Source organism: Habropoda laboriosa, unplaced genomic scaffold (assembly GCF_001263275.1).
Source record: "Habropoda laboriosa isolate 0110345459 unplaced genomic scaffold, ASM126327v1 scaffold67, whole genome shotgun sequence".
Classification (NCBI taxonomy): Eukaryota; Metazoa; Arthropoda; class Insecta; order Hymenoptera; family Apidae; genus Habropoda; species Habropoda laboriosa.
The window spans coordinates 1189287-1211234 of NW_017100242.1; the positions used below are offsets into that span (position 1 = coordinate 1189287).

General features: G+C 37.9%; 1 protein-coding gene across 1 annotated transcript in view; it reads left to right on the plus strand.

Annotated features, from left to right (window-relative positions):
- Positions 1 to 290: 290 nt before the first annotated feature.
- LOC108571899 (deleted in malignant brain tumors 1 protein-like) overlaps positions 291 to 21948 on the plus strand; it is a 229537-nt gene continuing 207879 nt past the window's right edge. Inside the window, exon 1 of the mRNA XM_017934057.1 lies at positions 291 to 357. Within this exon, the coding sequence (XP_017789546.1) occupies positions 291 to 357 (67 nt within the window). The remainder of the gene's footprint in view (positions 358 to 21948) is intronic.

Genomic DNA, 21948 nt, shown 5'->3' on the forward strand with positions numbered 1-21948 from the left:
GCTTGGACAGGCACACGCATGCACACACCTACGAATACGCATACAGACACCTACACGCTACACTTACATTAGGGAAAAGTGATCACATATTTCCCCAAAATTCCCTGAGCTAACTTATGGTTCCTGTCTGTCACTAAAGCTACCACAAATTCATCGAGTTTCGCAGTCTAATTTGATACCTGACGAGTTTCCACCTCGAATTTTAATCAGCGTACAATTACATTAGAAGACGGTCGACGCTGTTGAATGAGAATTTGTTAAAACAAAATATTTCGCGGTTTTTGTTTCAGATGCAGAGAGCGGTGCTACTGCTCTGTTGGCTGCCGCTCCTCAACCACTGCCACGCCGTAAATCCAGGTAATAGAAAGAAACTTTTGCTTAGCTTTTATTAGCGTCACTCTCCTCTTCCTGCTACTTTTGCGCGCACCTCAATTCTCGCGCAATTTTGTCCCACTCTGAAAGGATATATTGCTTCCTGAAACACGCTACGTTTCATTTGATATTGAGAACTTGCTTTTGCGAGCTTTCGCTCGTTTCACGTTACCATTTCTGGACGAACGGAGGATCTTTAACCAAGTAGATTTCGAACTGGAGAGTTTGATTGATAATGCGTTTCAAATTTGTTCCATAGTTCCTTTCGAAGTGTATCTTTCCTTCGTCGCTGATGCAAAATTAAGTTGCGTTAAATAAAATTGAACGAATGTTGTGCAAAAATGATGTAAAAATTAATCGAGAAAATAATAGTGATTTTTTGCAAGTTTGAATATTGGCTAATAGCTTATACTTTATTATAAATATCATAACGAGGAAATACACTCTCGTTAGTAATAATATTTTATTACTTTGAACGCGTTACAACCATGTAGATACCTATAATTTGCTTCTCTCACAGTAAATGTTAAGTGGCTTTAGCGTAAAACGTACTATTAAAGCTTTGTGCGATTTTTTTCTTCGTTAATGATAAGAGCACAGTGATGGTGCAATGAAATACGAATAATTAATGCGAACGTTTGCAAAACATTAACAGTAATTGCATTAAACGTTGATTTTATTTTATAATAATTTCATTTGCGACGTTGAACGCAATAAATTGTACCATCCTGCATTTTAAAGAGCCAAGAAGATCTTGTTCATTTAATGAACAAATTTTATTTTATCGCACATTATCTTCGATATATTGAGAGGAATTTTCATAGCTCTAAGAAATTGAACGACGAATGTCCAACTATGTAGTTCTGTTTAAAAAGATATCGATGATTATGAAATTTGGAAAAACGTGATTTTAAGAAAAATTTATTGCTTATCGTAATACTTGCTTCCTTCAAACAAATAATATTTTTCTCGGACATTTTTTCTTGCCACCAAGAATAAGTGAGATATCTAAGGTGCTCAAATTAGGTGAAACACACTGCATACTTATCTATCAAATTATTAAAAAATGATTAAATAATTGTGAATAAATCCAGATGACATCGTGCAATGTATGTTTTATCCATCTTGCATACGTTTTGCATATTTCGATGTGTCCTGTGTATTATACGCTATCATTTGCAACATTACCATTGCAATGAAAACGAAACTCCCCGTAAATGCAAAAACGTGCTCATTAACCGCTATTATCTTTTGTTCGCATCACATTTTAGTCCCTCGTTAATTGCCCTCAAACATAAAAAATAATCTCTATAATAGACAGCCTTGTAAAAGCTCCTTACACAGCTGCATACATAAATTGAATTAACAAATTTGTTGACCAGAAAAAAAATACCTTTTGCAGATTGCACCACTTTCACAAATTATACCATTTTCCAACGGAGTAGGTAAACATTTCTAAACACACTACCTCCGATCTATCTCTACAATATCTACGTACTTCGCAAACAAGGGGAAAAAATCCATCTGCACAAAGAAAAATTTATTTTTCGCGACACTCTTTTTTATCCAAACATTTTCCCGGGCGCCAATAAAAGCCCCGAGAATTTCAAGCGACGCACCGTCGTAAATTTCCATCCGACTTCCGTACCAGTCCCAGCCTCGGAATCATTAAAGTTACAAACGACAAAATATTTCCGTGGAATACGTGTACAGAGGACACGTCGCGGAGTGTATCTGAAAAAGAATTAACGTCGATAAAGTCTGGCGAACCGTTGGGCGTGCGGATCGATCTCGGGCAAAAGGAACGCCGCGATTCCCCTCGGAACCGATCAGATCGTTCTTCTCCGCCGGTTGCGACTCTCGCTCGGTTTCCGGTTGTCGTGCAAACGTAAGTCGCGTTCACACGGAGCATCGGAGTTGACGTATAGCCGGAAGTTAGGCGTTTCAACGTATCCAGGCAACGTTGTCGGGCAAAAACATAGCTACGGATGGTTGTTGAGAATCACCTCACGACGACGGCGGTCGTCGTCTTCGTCGCCACCGGTTTTATACGAAGTCACGAATCGTAGAGACACACGAGCGACCGTCTTGTTTCTCCTTCCGCGTGTATTGCGACGCTTATTTACCTGGTATCGGAAGCGTGTTACATGCCAGCCGGTCTGGTAACACGACTTCCGTTCACGTTCAGAGAGGTTCACTTGTACCTACAGGTCTCGTTGATATCGCTTTGAAGAATGAAACGGGGGAACGTGTTGCATACGTGCGCACAGGTGCTTTCTTTAATCTTGCTACGTGAGTTTTTAGTGATAAGGAGATAGGGGAGATGTGACAACGGTTGATTGTAATTGTCTGCGGGGATCTGTGAGATATTGACATTAAACGGGGTGTTTGTTGCGATTAATCGGGGATGAAGGTTTTTTGGAAGTTGGGTGAAGTATTTTTGGAAAAGTGTTTGTGAGGCAATTCGTTAATGTCATAATGGAGAATTGAAGTTGAAAATGGAATGTTTCGAAAATATTGCAAAATGTTGTCGATTTTATGCGATAGAATTGAGCGGTGATAGTGACTTGTGTTGTGAATGTAACACTGGTTAGTTGGGAATTGAAGTTTCTTGGAAGTTTTGTGAAGTATTTTTGGAAATGTGTTTGTGAAGCAATTCATTAATGTCAGTTTAACAAAGAATGAAAATTATAAGAAAGATGTTTGAAAAATGTTATAAAAATTTTTCAATTTTAGACGATCAAATTATTGTATGGTGCTTTATTTGTAGAATAGTATGTTTAGAGTATGTTGAATTAAGAACTGAAAGGCTACAGTAGATACTGAAAATATCCACATTTCAAACTATTCCTGGATTTTAATATTTAAAGATGTTCGACTGCAAACATCTATCCGAATGACGTTCTGAAATATCTTTATTTTGAAAAAACTCGATATCCTGCTTACTTTATTGCATGTTATTTGTACACTCGTCTATTTATTAAATTATCAAATTTTTATGTAAAATACATAAAATACATTCATTTTGCTGTTAGTTTTTATCTTAATTTATCGCATATCTGTACAATCTGCACTTTTTGTATTATTTAGCAATTCTGCAATTACTTCATTTTGCATTCAAAAGTTGCACGTTTAATTAAGTACACAATTGTAACTCTAAGTTAAAGATATCGATAAATGCACGGAGGCAACGCGAAACATTTAAGAAATCTCATAAGTACGACTAATCAGCACTTGAGAATGATAACAACTTCAATTATTCATTGTTGTACTCGGCGACAAGTAGACAAATACATTACTATCGATAATAGAATGTAACAGCGATAAATTTCCCGTGATCCGTAAGATAGGTGAGCAAAGAGAATTCGTGATAACGGTAACTTACTACTAATAACAATTAATTACGAAACCCAGTACGATTAATATAAAATTTGCATGCTTGCACGGTAATTTAAAGCGCTAAAGGGAGTAATTTATGTAGTATATGTCGTGATACTTAATTACACGGTGCCGCGTACCCAAGATATGCTTGACTACTATGGATAACGTTGAACGCTATACTCTTGCCAGCGTGGAGAGGCACACGTTGAAAACTGGCACATCGAACGTCTAGAAACCTGTTACTAAGTTTCGCGATTCACTAATGATGAATTCGAAATGTTAACCAAGAAATGTCGCGTTCCGTGTATTGGAAATTCAAATCTCGTATTAGCGGTTCCGGTAATAAGGAGGAATAAATTAAGCACGGCTTGCGGTTCAAATGAAAGAGAAAGTTGAATGCGATTTGCGGTTAAAATTTCAAAAAATAAGTGCAATTTGCAGGTAGAATAAGAAAAATTGAGAGCAATTTGCAGAGAAACTGAAACAAACGAAGTGAAATTTGCAGTTAAAGTAGAAAAAATTGCTAATTTATCGAGAAACTTTTGCATTCATTTTTTCCCTTAAACGGAGAAAAGAAAAATAACTTAATTTATTATTGAATTCATTTCGTTACATTCGCTTTGCTTGCTTTGAGAAATACGAAAATTTCGATTCGCAGAATATTCGCTAATTTTGAAATTCCGATACACCTTCTCACATTGTAATCGCTTCGTATGTTACGATATTTTTAAAATGATGTTCTTGATACTTTTGTGTGTGTAACAGCATTCTGTATCGTCTAGCACGAAACGCCGCTTATCGACGAAAATATTCGCGGTAATGCGAAAAATCGCGAACAAAAAGTGTTCGCATTTCGTTCTCTTTCGTTAACGATATTCGCGAGATTATTTGTAAATTATTGGACTATCTGCGTATCTTAATTAGCCCCGGTGTAATTACTTCACGCAGTCTCGCTGCAGGCTTCGTCTAAATTAACGTTATGCTAAACACTGTCTCGCTTAAACGGGGTGTGTCCACTCGCGACTATTTTTGCAATTTCATTGGCAATTTAGCCGATCTTCCTGAGCACGATTACGGGTTAACAAATGCTTTGATAAACCCGTCAGCGACGAGAAAAAACATTTTAAGTAAATTACCAGTGTTCTGTAGTCATGTAGCGCGAAAAGCTACAGTGAATTGGAGTAATTGCAAATGTGACTTTTTTTCTTTAGTTGATCGAATCAAGCGTTATATTCGTATTGAGGGAGAAGAGTGAAATTAAATGATAATTTGTATTTTTTATTTTATTTAATGAAATTCGTTCAGATTCTCAAAAAAGTTTGTAACTTTCACGACCATAAGTAATCCAACGCTAAATTTTGCACGGAATGCACGTAAATTAGGAATGTAATAATTCTGTTTATTACAATGCAAAAATTATTGAAATAAATAGATTTTTCGAAGAAACTAATTACGTGGGTGAATTTGTCACTGAGAAACGCATAATTTCCATATTTAAACTATTCCTCTATCTCTAATAATTTCCGAGATACTGGACCAAATATGTTTCAGGAGAGTACACCACCCCGAGTCTTCCAAAAATAGGTAAAGTTCGGGAATTTTTTTCACAGGTAACCACTAACTGAAAAATTTCAATTTTTTCACAGAATACAAATGTAACTTTCAGCTTTCTTCTCCAATTTTTGAAACGTAAAAATGTTACAAAACGGTGTTACCTAAAATTCTAAAAGTACATTTACATCCTGTGAAAAAATTGAAGCTTTTCGTTCAGTAGTTACCCAGAAAAGAAATCCCAAACTTCACCTACTTTTAAATCCCTTAATACCTCAACTTCGAGGACTGTTTTCACCCCCTCAGCATGAATGACAGCAGATGAGAAAAAATACGTGTGAAATATTTTTTCGAGGACTACGTCGTACGTAAATTTCACAAAAATCGGTGAACGAAACTTGCAGACTCATACATCATATCGATTGTTACCCTTTATCTAACAAGCTTTTCGCCTCGCTAAGATATTCATTGGAGAAACATATCGGACGATAAATCAGATACTAGTTTTTAACTGTTTTCGAAAAGGTGCATCACGATTCGAAGGGTAGAATGAAATTCCAGTACGTTGCCAAATTCCGTCGAATAAAACGCGGCACCACCCCTTTACTTCCTCGGTTCAGGGGAAACGCGATAGGGACGCAAAGCATCTGGGACAACTGGTTTTCCGAATTTCGAAGTCGAACTTCTCTCGAAAACATTACATTCCATTTGGGATACGTTACAAGTTCACTGTGAAGCATTGGGTTTCGTCCAATATGGTTTAATGATTCGAATACTCGGATATCCACAGGTAGATCCTGGAAATTTCATACTCGAGGAAGGATGCGTTGAATAGAGGCTGCACGCTTATTGTCTGGATTGAATTACGCTGTTGAGCTGTATCAAAATCGTCGAATGTGATTAGTTTTGGTGGTATGCCGATTAGTGTGGTTGATCCCAAGTTTTGCATAATTTTATCGTGATATGTTCGATGTATTTTGTAAAATCTATTAGGATAACTTTAAATCCTGTGTTGCACTTGCAGTGTGAATTTATTTCTTTCATTTTTTGCAATGTTTTCAATTTTATTCACCCTTTTTTTAAACCATTACAAACATTTTGTATAATTTTTCATGTATTTCTCTTGTTAATCACTAAAATATAGCAAAATATTTAATTACACAAAATGGAATTCTTCGCTACAAAGATTTAAACGAGTACTTGATAATTCTTAACAAATCACGCTCAATCTAAACTATTAATATTCATTTCGCACATCATGACCACGTTAATCTCCACGGTATCTCCACATACACCATACAATTGGACCTAATTAAAACAAACCAATCACACTTTCCAGTCAAAAACTATAACCACCGTGAACACATTACACCGCAGGTTCACAAGGAAATAAAGGAACGAAATCCTCCCACCGAATTAAATTCCCCAAATTGAGGAAACCCACAGACTCGTTCATCCCTAAAAATCGTTTCATATCGACATATCCTCACACAATCATACCCCAACTCCTCTTGCATAATAATTGCAATAAAACCTTTCGCCGGTATGGCAGTTCATTATCATTTCTTCGGCAAACCGATATCGATTCCTTTCACAAGAAACTTCCACGTTCAGATGAATACTACTCGCGCACTGGCTCGTCCACGCGCCTCTTCTTCTCCCGTGCTCTCGTTCAGGACTCAGCCTCTTGGTAGAAACCGAAACCTGCGGTATTCATTCGGACGGTGATCAGCGCGGGGAATAAGTTTAACACCCGAGCACTGAAATTGCCAGCCGGTCCAGAGCGAATGGGGGTGGGTTTGGGTAACCTGACAAACTTTTGCGCAACTTAGGTAACAAGGTGAGCTCGTCAAACAATCGCGGCGCTAGGCCACAATGAAACCGCGGTATTGCCAATCGGTTGAATTGGATTTCGGCTTTGGCTTTCGAGTTTCCGCTTGATTGGATCGATAAGGGCCGGGGTCAGCCCGGCTAAGTATAGTTAAGACGCGGTTTAGATCAATTAGAGAACGGCTAGCAATGTTCGCGCAGATGTTGCAACTGGGGGGAGAGGAAAAATTTCCTCGATATATTGCTGGAACAGACCGGACCCTGTGAGCACTTTGCCCTCGTTTGAAAAACTCGACGCGTGTAACACGCTACGAAATTGAGAGCTGCGGTACGGGAGTTTAGGTGAGGAACGATTGCAACAGCGATTGAATTATGCTGTGCGATGTACTGTTCGGTGTGTATGGTGAATTTGAGAGTGTGGGTGGTTCTGATTGCTGAACGTTTGGTCGGTGTGTGAAATCGAGATATTAACTGTTGATAGGGATATTATTATACTGCTTTTTCTTTGTTTTTATAAGATTTTCAGGCTTGAGTCATTCTTTAGTTCGAAATCAAACAAATTTTGTTGCAAGGAAACTGAAAATTTGAGATTAACATGGGGGAAAGTTTGACAGTTCAGATTGAAATTACTTCTTTGTTTTTATAAGATTTTCAGGCTTGAGTCATTCTTTAGTTCGAAATCAAACAAATTTTGTTGCAAGGGAACTGAAAATTTGAGATTAACATGGGGGAAAGTTTGACAGTTCAGATTGAAATTAAAACAGCTAAATTTTCTTTTTATGAGATTTTGAGCTTGAGTCATTCTTCAGTTTGAAGACCAAATAAATTTTGTTGCATGGGAACTGAAAATTTGAGATTATGTTGGGGGAAAGTTTGAAAGTTTAGGTTGAAATTAAAACAGCTAAATTTTTTTTGACGTTTTGAGGCTTGACTCATTTTTTAACTCGAAACCAAACAAATTTTATTGCAAGGAAACTGAAAATTTGAGATTAACATGGGGGAAAGTTTGAAAGTTTAGGTTGAAATTAAAACAGCTAAATTTTTTTTGAGGTTTTGAGGCTTGACTCATTTTTTAACTCGAAACCAAACAAATTTTATTGCAAGGAAACTGAAAATTTGAGATTAACATGGGGGAAAGTTTGAAAGTTTAGGTTGAAATTAAAACCGCTAAATTTTGTTTATGAGGTTTTGAGGCTTGACTCATTTTTGAACTCAAAATCAAAGAAATTTTATCGCAAGAGAATAGAAAGTTTAAGATTGAAATGCAACGAAAAGTTGTAAATAATAATGTTGGAAATTATCGTTTGGGTTGAAACTAAAGCAGTTAAATTTTTATTTTTTATTTTTTTCATAAGAAGGTTTTAATCAGGTCGTTGGCGACAAAGTTTTGTCTAACGTCAACACGTTGTTTTCATTATAAAGAAAGTATGCGTTAAGAAAAATACAAGTAGTAAAATAATCCGATAATTGGACGAGCGGAAACGCGGAAATTCAGTGAAAATTCAAGAACCGAAAACTTCAGAAAGCACACTTAGTTACGGGAATACATATCTCGACGATAAACCGAATTACAAAACTTCCCTCGCGATGCTAGAAACGTCTGAACACAAATCGGTAAACTAAAAAAGGCAAACTAAGAAAACCCAGTACAAACAGAAGAATGGAATGGGTGTAGTGCAGCACAAATTGCTGCTTTAAAATATAGTTCTAAGGGGTAAAAGGCACTTAAAACTAAGAAGAAAGTACAAGAGCTTAAGACTGAACGCTAAAGAGAGGAAATTTCAGACGAATTGAGAGGAAATAGTACGTTTCAAGCAGACGTATGATCTCAAAGAATGTACGTGATTAATCGAAGCAAAACTCACATACAAATTGAAACAAAATTTTTACGAGTGTACTCAAAAAATATAATTCACAGCAATTTTAATAAAATAATCACGTACATTCACTAATTCTCACTTTTAACAGATCCCAAATGAAAAAGCGTACTTAACCCTTGGAACTCAAAATTTTTAAAAAAATTTTCGTTTCAATAAATTCCCTGTTATATTAAGAATTTTATTTGAAATGCATTTCAAAAGACATTTGGTCGACAGGAACCAATTTAAACAATTCTTTTTACTAATTCTACTGAAAATAGCATTAACCCTTTCGCGACGGCGGAACTAGCCATCGGTACGCCACTAACGAACTTTTGCAATCATCCGATATAATACATGTTGGAAATGGGACCTGATTGCGATACGGGGCTTCAGTGCGTGCGCAGGTCACCAATAAGTGACGATCGGCCGCTTCTCAATTGTTCTCCACGCGCGTCCACGTTGTGTCGCGATGCAAATAGTTATCGTGTAAAACTAGAGGAAATCTGTCAATGTGTTTACTTTCTGCGATCCCACCTCTCACGGTTAAATCCGTCGGTGAGTCACAACAATACATATTTAAACTGGCAATTAAAAAATTACTTCACTCATTCCTGCGAATAAAACTGACGTCGAGTCACACTCGACGAAAGAGTCCAAAGGGTTAGTAAAAAAGGAAATACCATGGAATCGATTTCGTATCACGTTGGAATGTCCAAACAAGCTGCGATATCCAGCGGTGTTTAGAAAAAAAAATAAGAAGAGTACTAACTTCCATTAGACGCACACAGTCGGACACTGTTATGGAAAAAGTGTATAGTGTTTAATTTGGAAAAGAATGGGATAAACGGTGTTCGTTGCTTCGGCCGGCGTCGTTGAACCTGTTACGTCGCTACGTGTTCGTCACACATGCAGTTAACAGCACGGAACAAACGCTGTTTCTCCCTGGTTTCTTCCCTGTATCTCGTTAAACATTTTCCCTACGAATCTCTTTCGGTGTCTCTAGCTCCGTAAACAAAGTGGTCGAAATATTTCGATAGGTCTGTTACGGGGACACGTTCTTACTCGACCACTCTACCATCGTGTTCACTTTTTGTCGGCCAGTTTGACAGTGAGATTCGTAATTTCTTGTTAGGTGAAATGATTTTTGGGTTTTAATGTCTTTATCTTTGTTCTTCGCGGATATCAAATAAGAGAAATTGGGGAAATGGAAGCGTGCACTCTCGTTTGTGAGTGTTGCGTCCCTGATCCGCAATTCTTCGGTGAATTTCACAGGGTCGTAAATCCTGCTTACGCTCGCTCGCGACGGTCGCTCAATGCGCTGGTCACCGGGAAATTAATTCGGATGACCGTATTGAAATTTGGATGTGTTATCGAGGTGGAAAATGTGGTATGTTTTACTATTGGTCGACGAAAGATGTGATTTTTGGGTAACGAATGTTTTACGGTCCCAAGTGTTTTGGGACCTATTGTCTGAGGTTTGCCTGAGGTATATGGTGGTTTGCCGAACGTCGGCACCTCGGTCTGGCGGCCAAAAGTGATTAAGTCGTTTATTGTCATAATCCGCCAAACCGAGGCTTCGTTGCGCCCTAATGAGGTCGCAACAGTGAGTATTAGGACACTTACCGAATGTGAAGCATATTGAAGTTTATTGAAAAGCGAATTCTACCGACGAGGAAAAATTTTAAAGCGATAATCACCGATTTTGATGAAACTTTAGTATGTGGTAGTTCTGAAAAAAATAGTCCACAGGTATCGCCTGGAATATGTCATTATTTTCACTTAAAATCTTAATTCCTCGAATTGGTAAGACTCGAAAAAATGTCTGCCACATAAATAGACAGCTGATTCAATTTATTTTTAGCTTGCTCATTCTCCTCGAACAACTCTATTTCGCGTAGCTTCTCAATTGCGCCGGAAAATTTTCTAAACTCTGCACACACTGCACAATACTCAATTTCCACCGAGGCAAGATGAAAAAAAGAGAGGAGGAAGAACAAACAGCAATACACATGTAGGGGAAAAAACTGGCAATCTGCAATTTCAAGAATTTCCACGGTGTACATGCGGACGACAATTCGAAGTCGGAGTTTCCATTTTAATTTTTCACTCTCTGTCCCAGGCCGGTTTCGCGGGGGGATTTTGAAGTTTCCGGAAGGCGTTTGCACGCCGCGGCGCCGATGGTAACCGTCGTGATAATTTGTTCGCCGCAATATGACGCGGCATCCGAATATGAAGAGGAAGTTTAGATCTGATCAATTCGGTTGTCACGTCGCCGCGAATAATTTCGCGGAGTTCTACCCGGGGCCGAGCCAGCCCGAGAAATCTCGATGTAGCCGCGGGGCAAAAGTTCGCTATTACAATCTTAGACCAGGCGGAGGAGTATGCTCGCTTTCGGCTTTGCTGGAAGTTTAATAATACCGCTTCAGGAAGACGGTGAAACTTCCACTTCGTCCGGACTCTCTCGCCCGGGATCTTCGCATGTGCGAATTCACTCGGCCGCCCCCATTGCTGTAGCGGGTACATCGATTCTGGAGTAATATCTGTTAAGAGAATTGGAACTTTTGTGTCGTTCGACTGTGCTGCGTTGTGTCTGCAATTCTTGCTTGATTGCTGGATTATTGAATAGAGTTCGGTTTCGATGGTTTTACTGCGTTAATTGAGAAGTGAGGCCGTTGTCAGTGGCTAGAGCAAAGGCCAGTTTGCAATTAGTCAGTCAGGCTGTCGGAAAACAGTGTCAGTCAAAAAGCAGTCAGTTAGTACGTCCGTAAGAAAACACTCGCTCAATCAGTCAGTCAGTCAGGCAAAAAGCAGTCAGTCAGTCAGTAAATCAGAAAACAAGTCAGTCAGTCAGTTAATACGTCAGTCAGAAAACACTCACACAGTCAGTTAGTCAGTCAGTCAATCAGAAAACAAGTCAGTCAGTCAGAAAATAATCAGTCAGTCAGTCAGTCAATCAGAAAACAAGTCAGAAAATAATCAGTCAGTCAGTCAGTCAGTCAGTCAATCAGAAAACAAGTCAGTCAGTCAGTTAATACGTCAGTCAGAAAACACTCACACAGTCAGTTAGTCAGTCAGTCAATCAGAAAACAAGTCAGTCAGTCAAAAAATAATCAGTCAATCAGTCAGAAAATAATCAGTCAGTCAGTCAGTCAGTCAATCAGAAAGCAAGTCAGTCAGTCAGTCAGTCAGTCAGAAAGCAACTCAGTCATTCGGTCAATTGAAAAACAGGCAGTCAGTCAGGAAACATTCTTAACAAAAAATTGTAAAAGAATGTCAGTTTTTAAGTCTCTCCATTCGTATATCCTTCCTTAATTATATACCGGGTGGGCCACGTGAAACACACCACCTAATTATCTTCTCTAACTATGGTCGTACGAGAAAATTTTTGTATACCTTTTTCTGTAGTTGCGGCGCTTGAGCTTTGTGAATACATACATATCACAGTATCTCGATGTAGAGGAATACACGACAAGCCGTACTTCTCTCCAGCGACTGTTCCTTCTTTCATCTTGTTTACTTATTCCAAGTATCATAACGAGGATTTCATTGGTTCGATTGAAAGCAAAAGGGGAATTTCGTATTATCGAGGAGTGAACGAGCATCGGCTTAGCGCCTTGAACTCTCTAAGTACCTTTAAATAAAGAAAAGGATCAAAGGTGATTTCTCCTTTATCTCTGGAATCCTCCCGATAGTATGGCGAGGATTTCCTCGCGGAACTTAGCCGTCTTATGAACAAGCGGAACAGCAAAGTTCAGTTGTTTTCGGCCAGTTTGCTATCTGGATTTCCAGTAGGTAAAGATAGATCGAAAGTAGATTTAAAAGTTACAGAATCTGTAACGGTGTGAAGTGTATATATTGTCTCAATAATACTACCACCTCTGTGATACTAGATAAATTTTACATCTGGTAAGAAAATAGTAATTCACCTGTTTCGCTTTCTATCAATTGCTATTGAAAAGATACGGTTAAAAATTCTTTGCAAAACAATTTCTTTGAGATATTCTATTTCAAAAAAGCACAAAAGTGTCATTACTCTATTTAATTCCAGTTATGTGCCTTGAAATCTTTCACCGTTTCATCAAGAACACAAAGAAAGTATTCAATAATACAAGAAACAAAAGATAATGTAACATCACAAATGAAAAATCCCACAAATCTTCTCTCGTCGATCGTAAAACGCGTTAAAACCCAATTTCGAGAAATCATACGCGTTCGACATGTGCCTCCGAGAAACACAATATTCTCCATAGCATCGACACGATAGAAACGGCAAGCAGTTTCGTTTGCTCGCTTCCCTCGCCTCTCGTTTCGCGAATACGAACGCATCCGTGCGTTTCTACGAGAATACAAGCGTCGCGCTCTTGCGATGCAGTCAGATATCGGGCCGTAATTTCTGCTTTCCATCTCGATAATGCCGGGGCAAGGCACGTGCAATGAGAACGGTCGGGGCAATAAGCAATACGTTCCTGACGGGTTTGCTGGAAGGAAGAAAAAAGAGAAGAGAAGAGAGGGGTGGACGGTAAGGAAGACGAGATATAACCAGAGACTGGCCCCCGTTGGGGCGGCACGAAGTAATAACGCGAGAGAGATTCGGGCATGCCAGATTTATCGTGGCAACACATAGCAGTGACGTGACGGGAACAGCAACGAGGCCCAACGACAGCTGGTGTGTGCGCGCACTCTCTTCCTCGCATATATTTGACGTGTGTAGCTGGGGTACTGCGTGCTTACACGGCGGGGGGCGGGGAGGCGAGACTCGTGGAAAATCCGTGGAGAGATAAAGCGGTATGAAGTCGGACGTCTTATGAACAAACGCTCCTAGCAACTTCTGTTATTCGCGTCAAGCCGTTGCTTCAAAGGTTGTAGGCGACAGAGGCGTTGAAATGGCGAAGATGAAGAGAACCGAGGAGGTTCCTTTACTCTCTGCGGTCGTGTTGATGATTTTTATGGCGAAGGAAGGTGTAGTTTCGAGATTTTTATGGCGAGGAAAGATTTGTTCAAAGTTCGAAATTAATTTTATCTTTAGTGACAAGTTTCTTAAGAAGACATCGGACTACGTAGCAGAATTGATTTTGCATAAAAAAAAGAAAATATGATCTCGTAAGAATTAGCATTCAAAGTTTGGAATATTTTTAAAGACAAGGTTCTTAACACTAAAACTACCGACCGGGTCAAAATGACCCATTAGCGACTTTCCAAAAGTGAATTTTTATGCAAGTAAACCGTGATTGGAAAATTCGATTCGTACCGATACAAATGGTAGCATACATGTACAATGTAAATTCGGAAAGTTACAAGCGATAATACTTACCAGCATAGAACATTCACGTTTTTTCGAAACGGTCGGTAGTTCTAGTGTTAAGAAGACATCAGTCTACATAGCAGAATCGATTTTGTATAGAACAAGAAGAAATGATCTCGTAAGGATGAGCGTTCGAAATGTCTTTAAAGATAATTTTCTTAAGAAAACATCAGTTTATATAGCAGAATTGAATATATGCAAAAAAAAAGAAAATCTCATAAAAATCAGCTGTCGATTGGAAACTATTCCGGGTTAGTTGAAATGCTAGTCACGGAAAGGATTTAAATAACGATTTCTATCTTTCCTTTTATGATGTATTCACACCTATAAAATAACCTCGACAATAGAGACGATTTAGTAACTTTTTGTACTTTCACATTGATCAAGCTTACGGCTTTATTGATTCTTTTTTGACACGGATACAATAATAAGTCAGAGGTAAACTAACAAAAAGTGTAATTCCATAGGAAGCAATTTTTCAAATTCCAAATTTTCTATTTTCCATTTCTGGTTTCTATTTTTCTAGTTAAAAGTACAATAAGAGAACACGTCTGTATTTCATTTAGTATATTATTGTAAGGAATTAAAGACACATTCGTGAGTATCTTAAAATTTAACATGAAATATAATCAACAGAATCGTTCAATAATTGATATTCGCAATTTTATCATACAATAAAGATGTTACAAGAAAGCAAACGAAAATTCAATTACCAGGCGAAACTTGACACTCTCCAAATAAAAATTTCAAAAACCACGTAAATGTAAACAAATATTTCCAGGTAATTATTTTCATTCACAATTAGAACGAATTCTCCTCTATTTACCGTTGCAAATAACTAATCCAGAAATTCAATTACCAGCCGAAACTTGACACTCGGCAAATACAAATTTCAAAAACCATAAAAATCGAAAAAAAATATTTCCAACTAATTACTTTCACTCACAAACACAACAAATCCTTCGCTACTTAATTTTCAAACGAAACTACATAAAACACCCCTATCATTCTCAACACTTACCTCTCGCATTGCAACAAACAATTACTTCCACGCGATCGCCAGGAAAAAGTGTCGAAAAGCGTCTATCCGTACATTTGCATAGTGTCGCGGACACAAGAAGCAATCCGAGCGCTGTCTCGCCTGTCTGATCGTTGACCTATACTACTAGTCGCTTCCGCGACAGACAATACTTTCATTCGAAGGCGATACAATGCTCGCGTTCGCAGCATTCCTCCGATAGTTTGCTGCCGTCGAAGAAAGCATCGCCCGCCCGTGTGCATCGTCGCGGACCTGACAAATCGCGAATGGTTACGCGCGTGTAAGTAGGTCGTGGGATGATTTTGTTCCGAAAATGCTTTCCACCGCGTTGGACATCGGTGACGATAAAATCGATACGTTCACGCCGCGGTCGAGTAACGTCTATCTTCGATGAAGAGAGGCGCGTTCGCGACACGGGTAAAATAGTCGCCCGCTCGACAAATCGAGTGGTCACCATAAAAATCTGTGAAACAAGAGAGAGAGAGAGAGAGAGAGAGAGAGAGAGCGGGAAAAAAAGGGATGAAAATTTTGCACGCGCGTCAACTTTCCAACGATACACCTGACGAACTCAATTTCGGATATTACTACTGGCGTTTGGGATTCACCGATCCTCTCTCGCATTACAAATAAGTCTGCGTCTATTTATTTCACAATTGACCTAGTTTATAGGTAAAAGTGGATGGTAGAGAAACGTCATATTGTATAATATCTATCATTTGTCTGAATCTTGACACCTACGCTGAATACGTTACTGTTTATAGGAGTATCGCGGAACTTTAATTACTTTAGAGGAAGTTGGGGCTCGCAGACGTCATTAGATTCTCTGGCTATAACGGTACGAATTTAAGTTACTGTAATGCGACGATATTAATTTACGCTTTACAGAAATTTTAGGGGAGAAAATTGGTAACTTCGTTAATCATTTAAACTTTGTCTATCGATTACAGATATTGGAAGGTAAAGCATCTTTAAAGACAATATTTGTTAATTTTCAAATTGATTTTACCTTAATTTGTTGCGAAATTTCTGCGATAAGGAATTTCTTCCTTGGATCATTTTGTGAATAATAACTTCTTTGCATCGTTGAACAATTTCTTTAGAATTCGATAATACTGAATGAGTATTTTTAACTTTGTCTATCGATTACAGATATCAGAGAGCAAAGCATCTCTAAGGACAATATTTGTTAATTTTCAATTGATTTACCTTAATCTGTTGTGAAATTTCTGCGATAAGGAAGATTTCTGTGATGTCTTCCTTGGATCATTTTCCTGTTAACAACTTCTCTGCACCGTTGAACAATTTTTTTTAGAATTTAATGACGCTTAATGAGTATTTTTTCAGTTAAAATTAAAAGAGCCTCCTTTGCAGAGGACACCAATAACGTCGATAGAAATAATTAGCGCGAAGGATTTCTTCGGTGTGACGAAAATTTCGTAAACTCTGTTACATTTGTAAAAATAAACCCTCTTTTTTTTTAGCACACGATCCTGCATTAGATACGTTAACTGTAACGTAGTACGCGGACGTGTGCATGCTTACGTGTACGTTTTCTCGATCTCTTTCGGGTTGCTGCAGTTTCATAAATAACATATTTGTAACCACGTCAAAAGGTCAAAGGTACTGGAGCCTCTGGATAAAAGTAGCTAGTGGTATCGCCATATTCCACTCGGTTGAGACGGAAAGGAAATGTAATTTGTTTTCACGGCCTTTAAGGCGATGTTGGTTTCGGGTATCGAGCATGAGATTTCAAAAGCCCGGCGGTTTGACGAGACCAGAAACGTTGCGGATGCCGGCATATTTCTTTTTCATTAACGAATCCGACTCATATGGAAATGATTTCTCTTTTTTCCCCCGAAACGTCCAACGTTTTCATTATTTAAGAAGATTTATGGAGATATCGTATTCAAATTTTTAGTACATTTTTAGTAAATAGAGTAAATACAAAATGAATAACATTTTTTTAACGAGTCGACTGTTTCCAATTTGAAATTCGAGTATATTTGCGGAAGTTTAAGTATTTCTTGATTGAAACTTTCGATATTTAAGTTTTCGTAAATATACTTAATTTTCCAATTGGAAACAGTCAACTTTCTTTCAGTTTTTATTAAGTTTTTTATGGAAAGCTTAAATTGGAGACACTTTAAGTCACTGTTTGAATTAATTTCATTTTTTATGAAAAGAATTTTCGAGTAAAGTCGATCTCTGGATCCTTGAAAAGTTGATCTAATAAAACAGATTCAGGCAAAGTCTCACATTTTATTTAAAATAAAATTTCAATTAATATTATGTTTTTAACATCGAACACCTAAAGTTTTACATATTTGCAATCACGCCTTCTTAACAATATTTAAGTAAAGTTAATACACGATGCTTGTTTATTCTTTCTGATATTTTCTCATACTCTACAATAACGATTGTTTATATTCCACGAAAGAAACCATCGTCGACATTCTATCGAAGTACCGACGATCTATCAAAGTCGCTGTCACCCGAACAAAATGAACCTTTAAACAATAATACAGCCCTACGCCACAAATTCCATTCGCGAAACTTCTCTCGAATACCCGTTGTGACCAAAACTTCGGTTTCTTCTCTGCTCGTTAATCTCGTACGAACTTACTCGCCTGGCAGTTCTCTGAAAGGGAGAAAGAAGCAGGCGAAGAAGAAGAAGAAATCCAAAAAGCGAACACGCTTCTAACTAACCTCCCATTCTTTATCAATTGAAACATCTATTCGCAATTACAGTCGGTGGTCGAACAGGGACTTTTTCACTGTACAAAGGAACAATACCACTTCACCGGAATACTTGCCGAGTCGAAACTATTTCGCGCAATCTTCTCAAGCACTCGCGTCTTCTCTCCCAGAAGGAAATGGCCGCTCGCGGAAACTTTCCTCCAGAGCTCCGACGTTAGCAAAATGAAAAGGTTTTCGATGAGATTCGTCAGGCTCGAATAGTCAAAAGGACCGTGAATTCTCCAGGTTTCGAGGGTCCTACACGTTACGTTCGACGCAAACCTCGACACATCGGCTCGTCATTAGCGGAATAGGATAATGGAAGCGCGACTATAGCAAGCAGTCTCTTCGATTCGACCGTGTCTCTCTCTCTCTCTCTCTGGTACACGAGCGTGAAATCGGTCAATAGGAGAGAAGTGTCCCTTTGCGTGTCTATCAAGGATTTCACGCCAATGTGTCTGTCAACCGAATCGCTTCTAGCAACTGTCTACACGCGTCGTCGTCGTCTTCGTCGCCGTTTCCTTCGATATCACGGAGCATCGTCGATCTCGATAGATCAAACGCCGCTGACTCAGAGTAAAATGATCAACGGGCCGTTTCCCTCAGGCCTCGCCGTAGTTCTCGACACGCTTCCACAACGTCCGGGAGATAAGTTCTTGTTCGGCGAGAGGAGAACCTGGCGTTGTTTCGCCGAGAAACGGACAAGAAATTTGGTTAAGCTGAATTTATACCGGTGGTCGGTCGGGCGTTCTGTTGGTGCGGGTGTTTGATTGCAGGAAGGAGTTTGGTGGCTCTTGGTACGCGTTATCGATCATTTTCTGTGATAATGACGATAACGCTCGCTTCTTCGGGAACATTCTGTGGAATAATTGAAGAATCTTTTGGGCGGTTTATGGTTGTGTGCTGTAAGCAGTGGTTCTTTCGACACTTTTTTGAGGGATGGAAGCAATATTTTGATTGAAGATTAATTTTCTGACGTTGTGAATAATAATTTAATTTGTATGAATTTGGAACTGAAAGAAAAAGTTACAATTGAAATATTTCGTGGATAAATGGAAGTGAAGTTTAATTAATTAATATTAGTCAAGATAATTCAATGTTTGCAAAATGTTTCGTAAACAACGTAAGATGGAAGCAAAATTTTGATTAAAGATTAATCCTGTGATCTAGTGAATAATAATTTTTATTATCATTTATTTTGTATTGGGAACGAAAAAAAGCTACAATTGAAATATTTCGTGGATAAATGGAAGTGAAATTTAGTTAATTAATATTAGCCAGGATAATTCAATGTTTAAAAAATGTTTAACAATGTATGCATAACAAAATTGCAATATATCTGCGTTTTTACAAATGTAACAATTTATAAATATGATTTTTTCACGGTTTATGGAAGCTTGCGTTGAAAGGATTTATAAATTGACAGAAATGTCAAGCCACTCACAACCATTAATCTTTCAGCTGCAACGAATTCGATTCAACGAAACAGTTTATACAAGATTCATCTGTACTTTGAACCAACAATAATTGAAGGATACTCGAAGATTAAAAGAGAAAAATACTTTCCACTCTAGTCAAGATAAAAATCATACCAAATTTAAATATTATCATCTTTGTAACCTCGAATAATTTTCCCTTATTCACACAATTTTAACGAGATTTTCCACGAATATCATTTTTCTCATTTTTCAGAGACTCTTCGAAGCTTCACTTTCTCCCTGATAACCGTTTTTCCAGAAAATCTGTCGATCTAGGATTAAAAATATTCAATCTCATAATCGAAACGAAAGTATATTCTCTTCCTTTTGTGTCAGAAATAACAATTCCAGTTACGCAGCGAGAGAGAAAAATACACAAAATGGCATCGTTAAAAAATTGTAGATTTTCAAGTGACGTAGAACGATAACATATTTACTCGTGTTATTTCACGTCGGAACGCTATCGTCAAACCGTGTTATTTTATCTAGCTCGAGCTTGGATTACAGTTTCAGCTCTCTGCCACCCTTCAATACGGTTCGTGCATACATAAGGTATTACGTTTTAGCTACCTTTAAACGATCATACGTGTGTGCACTTAAAACACTCGCTGCGTGCTACCACTCTTTTTCCCATCCTTTACTTTGACTCAACTGTTCAGTCTTTGTGCGATCGGTTAAAAGTACTCGTGCATTTTTTTTTCTCTTTCTTCATTCTACGATCCTCGTCTCTTCGATAATTACTCGAATGAAACGGTAATTCGTGACTGAAAAAGTGTGTTAATTACATTTTTTTACGTAATTCAATCTACTCTGGCTCGTGTCATTTTATTTTCCATTGGAATTTTTGAAATTCAACTCACAATCGTGAATAAATGAAAATGGAATTTAATTGATTAATGTTAGTCAAGATAATTCAATGTTTAGAAAATGATTAACGACGTAATGAAATACAAAAGAAAATACTGAAATACTGTTCGTATTTAAATTAATTTGTCATATTTTTTATTTGTATCTACATTTGATACTTTGCATTCGTTGAATGTTATATATAGCGATACACTTTGAAGGTAATTTCTGGTTAGTGTATTTCTCATCTGTCCCTTTGTTCACACGGAAGTATGTCGAGTAAAATTTACTGCATAAGACAGTTGAGACTATTCGAGCAGTATGCGAGCATGGTATTAAAGTTTCATCGAGAGTTGATCACAAACTTTATGGAGGAGAGACTTGAGAAGTTGTGAGATGGGTCTGAAATACAAATTCGTTTAATGCTTTTCTTAAATGTTTTTACGTTTTCATATTTTCTGTAATTATCCAGATAGCGATTGTGTTGCGACGATTTATTTTCGGCCTTTGTTCGCGACATTATCTCGTTAACCCTTTCAGTGAGAAGATAAAAATAATTACAGAAGCAATGATCATTGTAATATATGATTGACAAATTCTGAAAGAAATAATCGATCAATTTATGCTATTTGAAAACAAACATTTGGATTTACATATATTGTTTATTTTCTGCTTTGGTGAGCTTGAGAACATAAATATTCGTAGAATTTCATAGAATTCTAAATTACTGTTTACAGATATAAATAAGTTTCAAATTTATGACTTTGATTGCGTTTTATGGACACTCTACGTTTGAATTATGCTTTTCAGCAACCTACCCTTCCATACCTTCGTTTAACAGATAAATTTACCATTGATTATCCTGAAAACTGTTCAACGGAGAAGACAAAAGTTCCGCACAACTTAATTTCTCATATTTATCGATAATTGAATTAAAAAAAAAAATTAGTGACACGATGGCAAAGAGTATACAGTTTGACGTGACTCACGCTACAAATTACCTTCGTATAAACCGCCCTCTAAAAAATAGCTCTCATATTTCTAAAAAATTCACCCTACTAGCCCTGTACACCGAGCTTTAACAAATGAACCCATTAAAAGCTCATCATTCTAAAAGGGACAGAGACAGAAGCTTCGCTATTCGGTCATGAATCTTCTTCTCATTTAATCCGAAAAAAATGTACACTAGCCGGGGTACGATCAAGCTTGTCAATTATTAATATTCATAGAGACGATTATCGGGGGATGTCGAGGTTTCGCGGTGGAGAAAAATTGCTGGGCGCGATACGATCGAATTCCTTCCATCCAAAATATTCGCCCGCGGATAAACCGTTGGTGTGGCTAAAATAATTTAACGATGAACGATGGGAACAGCATTCGGTGATACACACACGCACGCACAGAGATTCAGGCCAGACCAGGCAGGTTAACGTTCGAACATCGCGTTTATTGACAGGAAATCTAATTCGTAACGTGCGGGTCGCGGTACAATGCTTATCAGTCCGTTCATCCTGATGTTTAATCAATACACAAAACGAATTTTCAAAGGGG